Source organism: Meriones unguiculatus, chromosome 10, assembly GCF_030254825.1.
Source record: "Meriones unguiculatus strain TT.TT164.6M chromosome 10, Bangor_MerUng_6.1, whole genome shotgun sequence".
NCBI classification, from domain to species: Eukaryota; Metazoa; Chordata; class Mammalia; order Rodentia; family Muridae; genus Meriones; species Meriones unguiculatus.
In genome coordinates, this window is record NC_083358.1 from 83,666,370 (window position 1) to 83,679,862 (window position 13,493).

General features: G+C 45.5%; 1 protein-coding gene across 1 annotated transcript in view; it reads right to left on the minus strand.

The window, feature by feature from the left end:
• Window positions 1–3,573: 3,573 nt before the first annotated feature.
• Abca4 (ATP binding cassette subfamily A member 4) overlaps window positions 3,574–13,493 on the minus strand; it is a 104,616-nt gene continuing 94,696 nt past the window's right edge. Inside the window, exons 41-46 of the mRNA XM_021645014.2 lie at window positions 12,032–12,166; window positions 11,230–11,333; window positions 11,042–11,134; window positions 8,854–9,103; window positions 7,128–7,214; window positions 3,574–3,926 (exon numbers count right to left, since the gene is read on the minus strand). Coding sequence (XP_021500689.2) covers window positions 3,876–3,926; window positions 7,128–7,214; window positions 8,854–9,103; window positions 11,042–11,134; window positions 11,230–11,333; window positions 12,032–12,166 — 720 coding nt within the window. The 3' untranslated portion in view covers window positions 3,574–3,875. The remainder of the gene's footprint in view (window positions 3,927–7,127; window positions 7,215–8,853; window positions 9,104–11,041; window positions 11,135–11,229; window positions 11,334–12,031; window positions 12,167–13,493) is intronic.

Genomic DNA, 13,493 nt, shown 5'->3' on the forward strand with positions numbered 1-13,493 from the left:
AGGTACACGTACTCATTTATTTTAACTTACCTTTTTCTATAGTTATTTAAAGATATTATGTTATGGAAAACAAATCAGCAGAGAGTCCCCCGAGTTCCTTGGAGGCTTGATCGTCTCATGTGCTCCCCCTAGTGGAGGGGGCACAACAGTGGATAGTCCAGAAGGAGAGGGCTCATTGGTAGACTCACTTAATAGCAGACCATTTATCCCTGACTGTTTGCAATGAAGGTGGATACCCTGAGAGAGCTCTACATCTCTGTCTGTCTGTCTGTCTGTCTGTCTGTCTGTCTGTCTGTCTGTCTGTCTATCTATCTATCTATCTATCTATCTATCTATCTATCCTATCTATCTATCTATCTATCTATCTAGGAAGAAAGGAAAGAAAAAGAAAAGCAAAGAAAAAAAGACCATTCTTTCTTAGGTAGGACCTCATAGTAGACAAGGAGATCCCTTCGGCCTTGCCCTCTGTAACTGTTGTAGTTGGGGAAATGTAATCTGGCAGCATTTTATAGTTTTTTTTTTTTTTTTTATTTTAGAGTCCTTTGAAAATGCTCAGCTAAGTCCCACACATTCAGGGACTGGAAGATAGCTCGGTTGGTAAAGTGCACTCACGCAGGTCAGAGGACAACTTTTGAGATCTCCCTAAATCATGTGAGGGCCAGGGATCAAATTCAAGTCTTCAGGCTTGGCACCAAGTGCCTTTTACCAGTGAGCTATCCTGTCAGCCTGACCAATCTATTAAAAACCAAAACAAAACAGAAAAAAACCTGTTAAGATTGAACTGAGAAGTTTTGCTCAGTTCTAGACTATAGAGTAAAAGCGGTTATGCCACGCAAGCCTGACTGACTGGAAGGTTCACTTTGTATATCTCTCCTGTTCATTATCTTCAGAATGCAAAGAAAATGGTGAGCAGAAAGGTTGATACAGGTAGCAACGGACAGACGAAATGAGCAGTGTGATTTAGTCAAAGCTGTCAATTTGTATAATGTCCTTGGTTTGCTGCTTAAGATTTGTTTTTCTGTTGGGGAGAAAATTTTTGATCCATCCCATCTTTTAGATGCCTCTGTATCCCAGTTAAAATGTGCCCTGTTTTTGTGGGGGTTGTCGGTCCATTTTTGCTAATGTGCTCCCAAAGTAATCAGTTTCATCCAATTAAAATTTCTCCATAATGATATTGTGTGTGTTTGTTTGTTGAGACAGGGTTCCTCTATGTAACCCTGTTGTCCTAGAACTCACAGAGATCTGCCTCTGTCTCTCTAATGCTGGGACTAAAGGTGGGTACTATCACGTCCAACCCATTAGGATAATTTCAGTACGATTCAGTCTCTATTAGGAGTAAGACATTTTTCTTAATCTACAAAAGGTTTGGGTCTATAATTCTTATACATAAAATTGTCTGGAATCCCAGGAGATGGCTCTGATTACTTAAGCCCATTCTCAAAATGTACCTACCTGAGCCTCCTAACTGCATGCCATCCCGTTAGATAATGGATGTGGCTCATTTTGAACCCAGTCAATCTAAGAGCTGCTTAAATGGATCCAAAGACCCCAAAACACAGGTTTGAGGGGTTCAGAATCCAAGAGAGAATTTGGGAACAACAGGCCCTGATCTGGCAGCTCTGTTCAATAATTAGCACCCCCAGGAATTTTGCCTGAGATCTCAATTCTGACTCCTTTCTTAGGAAAGGAGTCAGAAGGTCTTTCTCTGTCTGTTCATCATGTGGGCGCAGTCTCCGCTCATCTTAGCCTTTTAAATTACTCGGGTGCTTCTGAGTGGTCAGGTCAGAGTCAGCCACTGAGGGGGGCTTCAGGAGTGTGTATCTGTGGAGACGCACAGGCCTGTGCCCTCGGAGGGTCCTGTATTAAAATTGGTGCTCCACTGCTGACCCCTTGACGTTCTAGAGAGCTGCACTCATGTTTTCCAAACTGTGCGCCGTGTCCAACCAATTATGCATCCAGCTCTGCCCGCTGATTCCCACATTAACGTCTTCCTGCTACCCACTTAGTATTTACTGAAAATCTACTATGTAGTAACACATCAGAAAAGAACATATAAAGAGCAGGCTACAAAGATGGGTAAATGCTCGAGATCTAGGATCTTGAAATCTAGTAGAGGATGACAGACGTGAAAGAATTTGTCACTTGAGAGAGTTTACAAACCTTTGAGATGGTTCAACAGGTGTTTACTGCCAAGCCTAATGACCCAGATTCGACTTCTGGGACCCACAGGGCAGAAGAAGAGACCCCATGCTTTTCCGAAACCCTCACATGGTAAGTGACTACTCCTGTCCCCTCCTTGCGTAGTCTTTTCTCCCATGGCATCACTGTTAACCTGCCTCTAGCAAGGCTGAACTAAAAGCTTTCCCACAGGTGTTCACTTTCCCACGTCCTCTCGGCGGCGGCAGTTACTGCCTCAGTGTTTCTGTCCCACAAGCCCTCTGGGACTCCAGAGAACAGCCACATTGTGATTTGGCCTGAGAAGTACCGCTAAAGTGAGGGGTTCCACAACAAAGAAGACTATCCGTAGGTCTGACAGGGGAGACGAACTTGGAAAGAGAAATCTGCTCCCCTTCTTCTCTCCAGGTGCTTGGGAAGAGTTGGGGTTAAAACGATTTGGTTTCTAAATCTCGGTACGTTTGGATGTGAACTGATTGATGTTAGCCATGTTAGCCGTAATCTTCTGATACCCCCGCAGCAAAGACACACCTTAACACCATGGGGTGCATCAGAACAGTCCACGAATGAAGCTGTGTGAGGAGATTTCTGAGACCTCGTGAGAAAACTCCACATGAACAAGACGAGAGTCCTGCAATCTCCGTTCCTCCCTGAAGTGGGCTGCTCTTGGAACGTGATTTCATGCCCCTCCCAGGTGTAGCGGATAGGAGTGAGTTCTCTTTAGATTATTCATTACCGCTGACAGTTCTTATTTGTTTATATGCGTCTACGGAAAAACATGTTTTTGTGGCGTGCAGCTTGTCCTTGTGATTATACACCTGGCTCAGGCGACTCTTCCTAACCCTCAGAGTATAAACTGTCTGATGCTCTGAATAAAGGGGGCTATGGCATGAGACTTCAGTCCACCTTGTTTTTAGACCCTGCTCTTCCAGGTCCACACTGCCAACTAGAGCAGTAAACAGAGGAGACTTAGCATTTTGTAACAAGGCCTTAGCTTCTATAAAAGGACATGCTAGGTGTGATCATCCTCCAAGATTCACCCCTGCTCATTCGTGTCCCCTTTCCTCCTGTCCTAATTGTATCCGAAGGGTGCACATTCAAATATGCTGAGCAAAAATGATGTAAAATTTACCTTCAGAGAGTAGATGTGGACAGAGCTTACATGCATTACCAGATGGGCACTTTCCTTAAACCCTATGAAGATTCTGACGTGTGACATTACAATGATCCCATTCACTTGCAGTTTTGCAGAGTTTTTGCCTTGACTGGTAGGACTGTGTGGGTGACTCTCATGGACGCTCACAGCAACTTAAGATGCACTTACCATCTGAGAAAGCCCGAAACTGTGCTGAACACTAATGAGCTTGTGTTTGCGGGGAGATTAATGAGAGGAGTAGCTCGAGAGGACAGCGCATTTTACTTCTCTCCCCCAAGTAACACCCACACACCTCCATCCATCCCACTCCACAAAAGCAAGGTCCACTTAGAGTGAAAGTGACGCTAAGGCCAAAGCCACTAGTCAGGGGTCTGGGTGAAAAGGTGGCCATGCTCCAGTAGGTCAGTTTTGTCATCAGGAATTCCCGTGAGCCAGTGAGCTTTGGTTTCTTTCTGGAAGAGCCTCCTCCAGTTCACCATGGGTGCCCCGTGCATCTATCTTCTGCTGCGCTGGGGTTGCTCAGATTAGCCGGTTGTTCAGGTGATCATGTGGGCAAAGGCTCCTGGGTCTCCAGCCGCCCAGATTTGCCTTGAAGCTAGACGGAACAAGCAACATGGAAGGAAATCAGACCCGCAGAAATGTGGCTGAACAGTTCTCATCCTGGGTTCCTGGGGCAGTAGAGTTTTAGGTTTAAAAGGGTAGCCACTGTCAGTCTCTGGAGGGAGCACTACTGAAGGAGCAGGGATCCTATCAGGCCACCAGGGTTACAGGCTGCCTTGATTTCTTATCTGTGGAGTGAGCAGACCAGATGTGCTCAGAGATCCATGCCATTTGTGTGTGCATGCCTCTGTGTGTGTGTGTGTGTTTACACTTTAGAAGGAAGCTATACCCTTGGTGCTCTTTCCAGTGGATGCTTTGGAGACTACATTCCCCACTCCCCATGCTGGGGACCAAACCTAGACCCTTGTAGTACTAGGGTCCTGGGGGAATGGACATTTTTCTAATTCAACCTTTCTGTCTAGAAACATCTAATTTCTAATCTTAAATTGTGGGCTACTTTCCTGACCCAATAGCAGCTGGGAGATGGGGCAGTTGGGGGGAAGGGTTGGAGGTGGGCCTTTCAAGTCTAGCTTGCCCAATTCTCTTGTTTAAACATATGACCTCTTACTGATTCCCCACCTCCACCCAGGCTCTCTCTGTGTAACCCTGACTCATTCTGTAGTTCAGGCTAGCCTTGAACTCACAGAAATCTGCCTCCTGAGTGCTGGGACTAAAGGTGTGTACCATATCTGCCAGGCAGAAGTCAACAATGGCATGTAAGGCTGAGCACAGACTCTGAGATGGTTCAAGGATCTCAGTCAAGGCTGTAGGTACTTTAAACACATAGGGATAAACACGATGTGGGGGAGCCTCTGTGTATGAAAATAAGAAGCAGACACCGTGCTGAGTGCCTCCTGATTGTCTAAAGCAAACGTGATCCGAGTGAAATGATCCACTTGTTTAGCAGATTTTGACCAAGACCTTGTTGCTCAACTGTTTCCGTGAGGATGTATAAAGATTGTGAGGATGTATAAAGCCAAATCTCAAGAGATGTTTCCTAAGACCGGGTCCTTTGGAGAGCTTTAAAACATCCCTGATAAGCAGATTTCCAAATAACAAAACATCTGTTCAGTCTCTATTCAAAACCAGGAGCTCTGAAGCCATCAGTCTGCTGAACTTTCCCAAAGCCTAGCTTTCCTGTTTGTTCAGAGAAGGCTGGGGATATTCTTTAGATCGCCTTGAGAAAATTCACCTGTTACTTTTTTTTCAGGGTACATTAAGGAAAATTATTTTTAAGTGGTATAATGTAGATAAGAACTTAATTCCTATCCATATATATATTTATATTATATATATATAATCATATAAAGGATTTCTGTGAACTTTTATAAAGATAGTATGTCATGAGGTCAGAGTTAGATTTTGAATAAAACATTTATTATAAAATAATAATTTAACCAATGTGCTATAGTAGGTTCTTAAACACTGGTAAGAAAAAAAGAGAGAGAGAGAGGGAGGGAGATGACAAACATGACAGTAACATGATTACAGCCAACAAGGGGAAAAGTCGGAACTGACCAGTCCAGACCACAGACCATGGCCTGGTCCAGAGGTTATCTGGTGTTAGCCCTGTAGGAGGGACTGTGCTGTTGGCAGCACACACCTGTCATCCCAACACTCAGGTGCCTGAGGTAGGAAGACCATGGCTTGGAGCCAGCCTGGACCACGCAGTGAGATCCAGTCAACAAACAAATAAGAAATAAATAAATGAATGAATAAATAAAGAGCACGATGTGGTATGCGGAAGGAGCCACAGATAGTTCTTAGAAATAATTTTCCCATCTGTGTATTCTTCGTTATAAAAAGGACTCGCGGACAGTAAATGACTCTCAAAGAATAATTTTCAACCTGTATCAACCGCAACTGCAAGACCTTGAAATGAGAGCTAGTACCTAGAAGATTGGCAAAAGCAAGCCACCCTGGACAGGCATTCTGGACATTCTGGGCTCTCTGGATGGTGACAGATGGGAAGACAGATTCAACCTTGCCAAGCAGCCATGGCAAGCATGACCTTGGAAAGACATGCTTTGCTCTTCAGTTGTATTTGATTTTTCTTGCAATCAAGAAATTAGTTGGCAGGAGAAATTTTATGGGAAATAAAGCTTTTTATATCTGTTCTTTTGAAAAAAAAAAAAAATACTGAATTGATTTGAATTGCTGTCTAGTAGTCCGGAAGGAATGGCTGAGTTACTTTACTTGTCCTTGTAAAGTCTTACGATTAAGCCTAGCTGGCTTGCTACTGGCATCAGGACTTTCTCTAGCTTTCTTCCGATGTAGAAAACTGAGAAGTGGGTATACTCCTGATGAAGGAACTGTGCCCTGCCCAGCAGGACTGAAAGTCCATCCCGGGCATTACCTTGGACCAAAACTCGCACCTTCTATCACTTTCTTTTTTTGGTTTTGGTTTGTTTGTTTGTTCGAGACAGGGTTTCTTTGTGTAACAGAGACCTGGCTGTCCTGGACTCCTTTTGTAGATCGGCCTGCTGCTGCCCACAAAGTGCTGGGATTAAAGGCATGAGTTACCAAGCCTGGCACTTTTATCACTTTCTATGACTTCTTCCTTTTCCATCTTGATACTTCCACGAAGAACAAAGAATCTGCCTCCTAAAACCGGTCCAAGTCTTGGCTCTAACCAGACATGTCTACCATTGAAGCAGAGTGTCAATTAGTTAAGATCAAAGGTGTGACCAAGATGGGTTGTCAATATCTCAGCAGCTAAGAGGTTTCAGTATTCTTTCTTCCCCGTTTATTCCTACAACTTGAAGTTTAGAGATCTTTGTTTTTTGCACTGTTAGCAAAAATTGTGTGGGACGGTTCCTTCCAAAATTATCCTTGGGCCTGGGAGCTGGTATCACTAGCTCAAGGCATGTGCCTCAAGCTTGACAACTTGAGTTGGACACACACACGAATACACACAAATAAATGCTGTTAAAGCATGGTTCATCCACACCATCCAAATGGTTTTCAGATGACAGTAGGGAGCCAATTCAGCTACTCTGTGAAGTGTTTAATTGAGAACAGCTGGGACCAAGCAAGGTGAATTTGGGGCACCACGGGGGCAGGTGGAGATGTGGCAAGGGCAGGCTCTCTGTAGAGCCTCGTCTGAGCCTCAGAGGACCTCAGGTGCAGTGGGCCAGCGAGGCCCCTGAGCGGAGGCCCTATCTAAGCGGTGGTTAAGAGAAGGCAGTGGAAATACCTTGGCTTGCCAGCTGGCTCCAGCAGCTCTCGGGTGCAGAGGGAGGTCATAGGTCTCGGTCTGCTGTTTAGCGAAGTTCACAAATACCTGCAGGCAGGAGACGTGTAAGCAGTTGTTTCCAGAAAGATGGGGCCCTAACACCTATGTGCTTTGTCTGTGTCTCCCACAGCTGATGGACAGCCAGGCTGGTGGAGCTTGTTTCCTTCCGTGGCTTGCCACAAGCCTGCACAGCAGTGCCCTGGACAAGGCTTGCTTCCTGGACTCTGAGTAAAGTAAACGGCTCCCTGCTGTGTCCTCTGTTCCATAAGCAATGTGGCCACATCTCCTGCAGAAGGAGTCCAAGGTGACAGTCACCTGCCTAAGGGTGGCAAGAAAGCACAGAGCTCCTCTAGAGGTAGACACTTGCCTGATTCCACTGCTTTACAGATTGTCTTTAAGGATCTTTATTAAAAATAAAAAATTGAAATAAAAAAAAAAAACAACCACCAATGACCCAGGAAAAAAAATCAAATGTTTACTGATGAATGAATAGATATATAAGTACAGCGTGGATATAGTGACTATTACTCAGTCTTAGAAAGAAGGGCTGACACGACTCATTGTGGGTGTGAACCCTTTGGGGCATTATGGCAATCATAAAAAAATGACAAGTACTATTTGATTGCACTTATAAGAGGTTCACAGAGAGTAGAAGGACCTGAACTTGTATATATTTAGTAATGTGTGTCTGTGTGTATTTTTATCTCTATAAATAGGTAGAGATAGTTAGATGATAGCTAGGTAGATAGATGATATGTAGATGATAAATATATAGAGTGATATATAAAGATAGATAGATATGGACATCAAAAATTTTAAATTTTAAAAGAAAGAAATGAGAAAGAACCATACATGGTGGCACAAGCCTGTAATCCCAGCACTAGGGAAGCTGAAACAGTTTATATATAGTCCTGGATTATATATAACAAAACCCTCAAAAATAAAGTACAATGGTAATTTCCAGGGACTGTCTGGGGAAAAAGAGTGGGAATGCAGTATTTGGTAGACAGCATTTCAGTGACAAAAGATGCAAAGAGCAAAGATGGTCTATGGAGACAACTCAGCCGTTAAAATGCTTATCATGCTAGTGTGAAGACCCTTAGGACCCTCATAAGTGCCTGGTAAGTATGGTGAACTCTAAGTCCAGTCTTGGACGGTGGAGATAGGAAATCCCTGGAGCGGGCTGGCTCCATTGTTATTGGAAAGCTCTGAGTCTGATTGAGAGACTCTTCCTCAAAGAAAAGGAGGAAAAGCAATGGATTCCTATCAACCTTAGGCCTCCAGATGCATAGGCGCGGGCGCGCGCGCACGCGCGCGCGCGCGCACACACACACACACACACACACACACACAAACATCACATCCATACCAATAAAGAGCAAATGTTTATCAAAACTCACTGAGCTGTACAATTAAAGATGTCTATCTTGTTCCTTGAAAATTACACATGAAAAAGTTCATTTGGAAAGAAAAAGAAAACAGCTACCACCATGGGCCAGCAGGTATGAAATAACATGTAAGAAAGAAAAATGAAGTAAAAATAATCAGTGAAGATTGTGGATGACTAACATATTGTTAGAAAAACACTTCTGAAATGCCAGCCTTTACTGTAAGGGACGGAGACCAACAATGTGTTAGAGCTGAAGGCATCCTGCCTGCCTTCCATGTTACCCCTGGGTGGACTTGCCTGGTCCAGCATGGTCTGGGTGACTGAGTATTCCTCGATGAGCAGGCTGTCCTTGTGGGAAATGAGCAGCTGGAAGATCCTGGCCAGGGAGGAGGACGAGACCTGGAACTGGAGCATGCTGTGGTGCCTCTCCCTCTGCACGCTGCCCGGGAAGTTGCCCTGGAAGAACTGCTCCACGGGATTCAAGTCAGGAAGCAAGTCATCCTTCGGGGATTTGATCTTCATCGTGACAATGTAGCCGTCTCCAAACCTAGCAAGTGCCCAGTAGGTGAGGTACTGTTAGAAGAGTACACTCATCAGGCATAATAGGGATTAAAAGCCCACAGCATCGACCTTCCATACATATTTAAACTGGGAGTGGAAAAGGGTTTTGGCATCAGTTTCTGGAAGTCTGTGTGGCGAAGTCAGATGCACACACTTGCTGAAATCTAAGGTGGTTGTGGCCACTGGTGGAAATCCCAGGCACACCCATAAGGACATATGGCCGGAGCACTCAAAGGCTTGGGAAGGCACCATGTCCTGAGGAAAGTTCCTGAAGGACGTTGACCTCTGTTGTGGTTTGGATATGTTATATACATGCAAGACTTTATTGAAGGCTTGGTCCTCAGTGCAGTACTGATCAGAGATAGGAACTTAGGGAATGATATGGTCATGAGAGGCTCTCACTTCATCGACGAAGGATTTCATTAGAGGTGGGGCTTAATTGGAGGAAACAGATATGTCCTTAAAAGGTGTGTGTGTGTGTGTGTGTGTGTGTGTGTGTGTGTTTCTTCATCTCTCCTGGAATCCACCAAGGTAAGCAGGCTTCTCTATAACACATTGTTACACCATGACAGTCTGCCTGAGGCCCAAATCAATGAGGCCAGCCAGCCTTTCCGTCTTGATGTGTTGTTTTTGGTTTTCTTTTTCAGATATTTTGCTACAGGGATATAAAGCAGGCTAACAATGATGCTTCTCCCTTCTCGTTAGGTTTGCTGGTAACCCTATGTGGATCAAGGATGGTCTACCAGGAAATGTATGCGTCAGTGGCTGGAGACTGTGGAGACTTATACCTGGTACAGTGTGTCAGTTAAAGTCTACTCTAAAACTTGCTTTATGAACTAGGCCTGTGTCTACAGTAAGATGCTATTAGCTTTTCAGTTCCAGGAAATCGGTCATTTTCCACATGGGAACACTCTCCCCTTACCTCTCATATCATAAGGACAGTGAGGAATGAGAGGGAAATCAGGAGGATGTCCTCTAGTAGTTGGGCATGGGGAACAGCTGACATGGGTCTGGTGACCTCACATGCTGATGTCCTCATAGATATCTGTGTAGCATTCACATGGTGGCTACTGAAGAAATCAGGGTCAAGTACCCACTTGCCAAATGCATCTTATATATTAGGTCTTTCCTTCCTGACCCAAGTGAAAGATGGTGTTTTCCATGTAACTTGCTTCATGGACACCCCAAGATTTGGATCTCAGCACAGATAAGCTAGGTTCTTTGTCCTTTTCACCAGCTAGTTTGATAGCTTATATTCTGGGCTCTTGATAAGTAGGTTAAATATATGAGTGACAACTATAAAGCTACTCTTTTCCAGGCATATTAGAATGCAAGGAAAGATGAGCCTGTTACATTAATCTCATTTTAATAAGTTGTTATCTAACAAACTTTAAAGAATAAGGAATTATCTGCAACCATTTAGAAGTTTATGGATACAAGATAATCTTGCTCAAGATTACAGGTATAACTAGTTTGTCATATAACATATGGTAATTTTTTTTAAAACTCAATCAGATACAAAGTTGGTTCTCAAGCTTGGTTCGTATTCACTCTTGCATTGGTTGTGGAATCTCATAAAGCAGGCTATAGTTCCTGAATCTGAAGGGAAATGTGGGTTGATGCTGGATCAGTGATGGAGGCCGTCCCCCATCTTAGTCAGGCTCTGCAAACGTCCCAGTCAGAATGCTCCTATCCAGAGACTCCTAGGAGCTTCCGACCGCAAGCAATCAACCCAGCAGAGAAGATCTCATCCGCTTTCCCCATCTGCCTCTAGAGAGTCTGGCCCAGCCACCGTTAGCTAATGCCCGTGGAACGAAGAAGCAAGTGTCCCAAATGCCCTCGATGCCTGGCTGGTCCCATAGAATGCAGTAAAAGGCGTGCTCTCCCCCCCACCCCCCACCCCCCACCCCCCACCCCCGCTTACTTGTACTTGAGGTGTTGAATTGTACCCAGACACTGAAAGGTGCCCTTCACCATGATGGCCAGCCGCGTACACAGCGCCTCGCATTCTTCCATGCTATCAAGCAGAAGAGAGGAAGTGAGGCAGAAGGCAGGAGCACGTTCTCCCCTCCCCCCCCCCCCCCCCCCCCCGCCTCCCTGGCGACCGCTTGCCTGTGGGAGGTGAGAACCACGGCTCTCCCTTCCCTGATGATGTTCACAATGGTATTCCACAGCATGCGGCGAGCCTGCGGGTCCATCCCTGTTGTGGGCTCATCCTGTCGGGCAGCAGAGAGAACGGGACGATATGGACTAGGAGTTGGTCTTTCTCCATCACTACATGTTTCCCGGGCTAACACACGTGCACAGCCATTTCCCAGAAAGCAAGGCAGAGCCATGAGCTATAGGACACAGCGGGTAGGAGGGCAGTGGGAGAGTACAGGAACACGGCGTACACCCGTGGACCCACGTCAGCCGTGAGTGAATTAAGGTCAAGACAATAGGAATAAAAATAGTGTAATAAGAACAACAAAAACAACAATGATAAAGGCTATAGTAGAATTAGCCTTAGGAAGGGTCGGGGAGGGAGATAATTCAAGTAACTTTTCCGGTCCCTTCTATGTCCTGTGTCCTCTTAAAACACAGACTGCATAGTCTCAGGGAGGCTAGTCTGGTCTAACTCATGTGAGGGTCCCCCGAGCCTCTGATTCGAGTCAATGCTCCGGTCCACACAGACTTCCTCATCATAATTCCTACCCAGATACCAACATTCCCAGGAGCTGACAGAGCTTTTCCACTCTGAGTTTCGGGCTCGGGCTCCTCAAGAGACTTCCCAGGCACTGAAGGCCAGACTGCGCTGCGATCAAACACTGGGCCAGTCTGCCTAAAAGGGGCAAAGCGCGAGCAGTCCAGACAAAAGCAAACTGTTGTCTTTTCTAAAGCTGCAACCCAGCCGGAGTGAGGCTTCTGCCCTCACCAGCAGCAGCAGGGGCGGGCAGCCAATGAGTGCTATGGCTGTGGAGAGCTTCCGTTTATTGCCTCCACTGTAGGTGCCTGCCAGGCGGTCAGCGTAGAGGGACAAGCCCAGGCTCTGGATGCCCCAGCTGGCAACCTACGAAAGAGAAGAAATTTCAGTTGATGGGTGATGATCAAGTTAAGGCCCCAGGCGCAGGCACAGTTCAAGGCTGTGCCGGGCCCAGAGCTCTCGCAGCAGCGCCACCTGCTGGCCCGTCCTCATCAGCCCATGCTTGAAGGTGAGGAGGTCACTTTTCCACTCCGGACCTTTGGTCTCACTAGTGTGGCTTCCTTACTTCTGCAGCCCCCTGGGAAAGAGACTTCGGCCTTCCAAAGACTACATTTGTCACTAAGATTTCCAAGGTCTCTTAGAGAAGACCCTCCAAACCCATTGGCTCTACCACCACTCAGCGGGGTCACATCTGTAACCTTCCGGTGCATCTAATGAATATTTACAGAGCATCTCTCCTGAGCCAGGCGCTGTAGTAAGTGGGGAGAGCGGTGGGGTAAATCGTCATTATTGTACTTCCCAGGTCAGAGGTGACAGATTTCTTTCTTTCTTTCTTTTAAATTAAAAGGGTGATGGACTGTTAACATTTCCACAGACTTTGATATTCAAAACATGTGTAGCTCCCTCTTTCTCACCTTCTTTTAAAAGGAATGTTTTGTGTTTTTTTTTTCAGAATTTGCTTTATATTTTTTAATGATAAGATTCAGGTTGTACTCTGTCAGTCAAGATTCTACATAAGCAAAGTTGGAGCCTTCCAGAATATCGTATCTGGGAGCATGCTATGTAAAATTAATTTTGTCCGTCTAATTAACATGTCATCTATTTTTTTTATTGAAAAATTACATACCTACTTTGAAACCAACAAGCAACTTATGCATATGTTATTCTAAATTATATAAAATGCCTCATTTCTCATTTAAAAACTTCCTCAACTATCTGCTGATGATTGTTGTGTAATCCAGTCTTTAACACGGTGTCTTGCTTAGGGGTTTCTATCGCAGCCATGAAACACTGACCAAAAGCAACCTGGGGAGGAAAGGGTTCATGTCATCCAGGCTTCCACGCTGTTGTTTGTTATCAAAAGCATTTAGGGCAGGAACGTGAGCAGGGCCGGCGCCTGGAGGCAGCAGCTGACGCAGGAGCCACGGAGGGGTGCTGCTTACCGCCTTGCTCTCCGTGGCTTGCTCAGGCTGCTTCCTATAAAAGCCAGGACTGGCAGCCCAGGGATGGCACCACCCACCATGAGACGGAGCCTCTCCCCATCAATCCCTAATCAAGCCAGTGCCCTACAGGCTTGCCTGAAGCCCAGTACAAAGGAGGGGTTTTCTCAGCTGAGGTTCCATCCTCTCGGATGGCATTAGCCTGTGTCAAGGTCTCATAAAAACTATTCGGGACATATGGTCATGGCAAAATG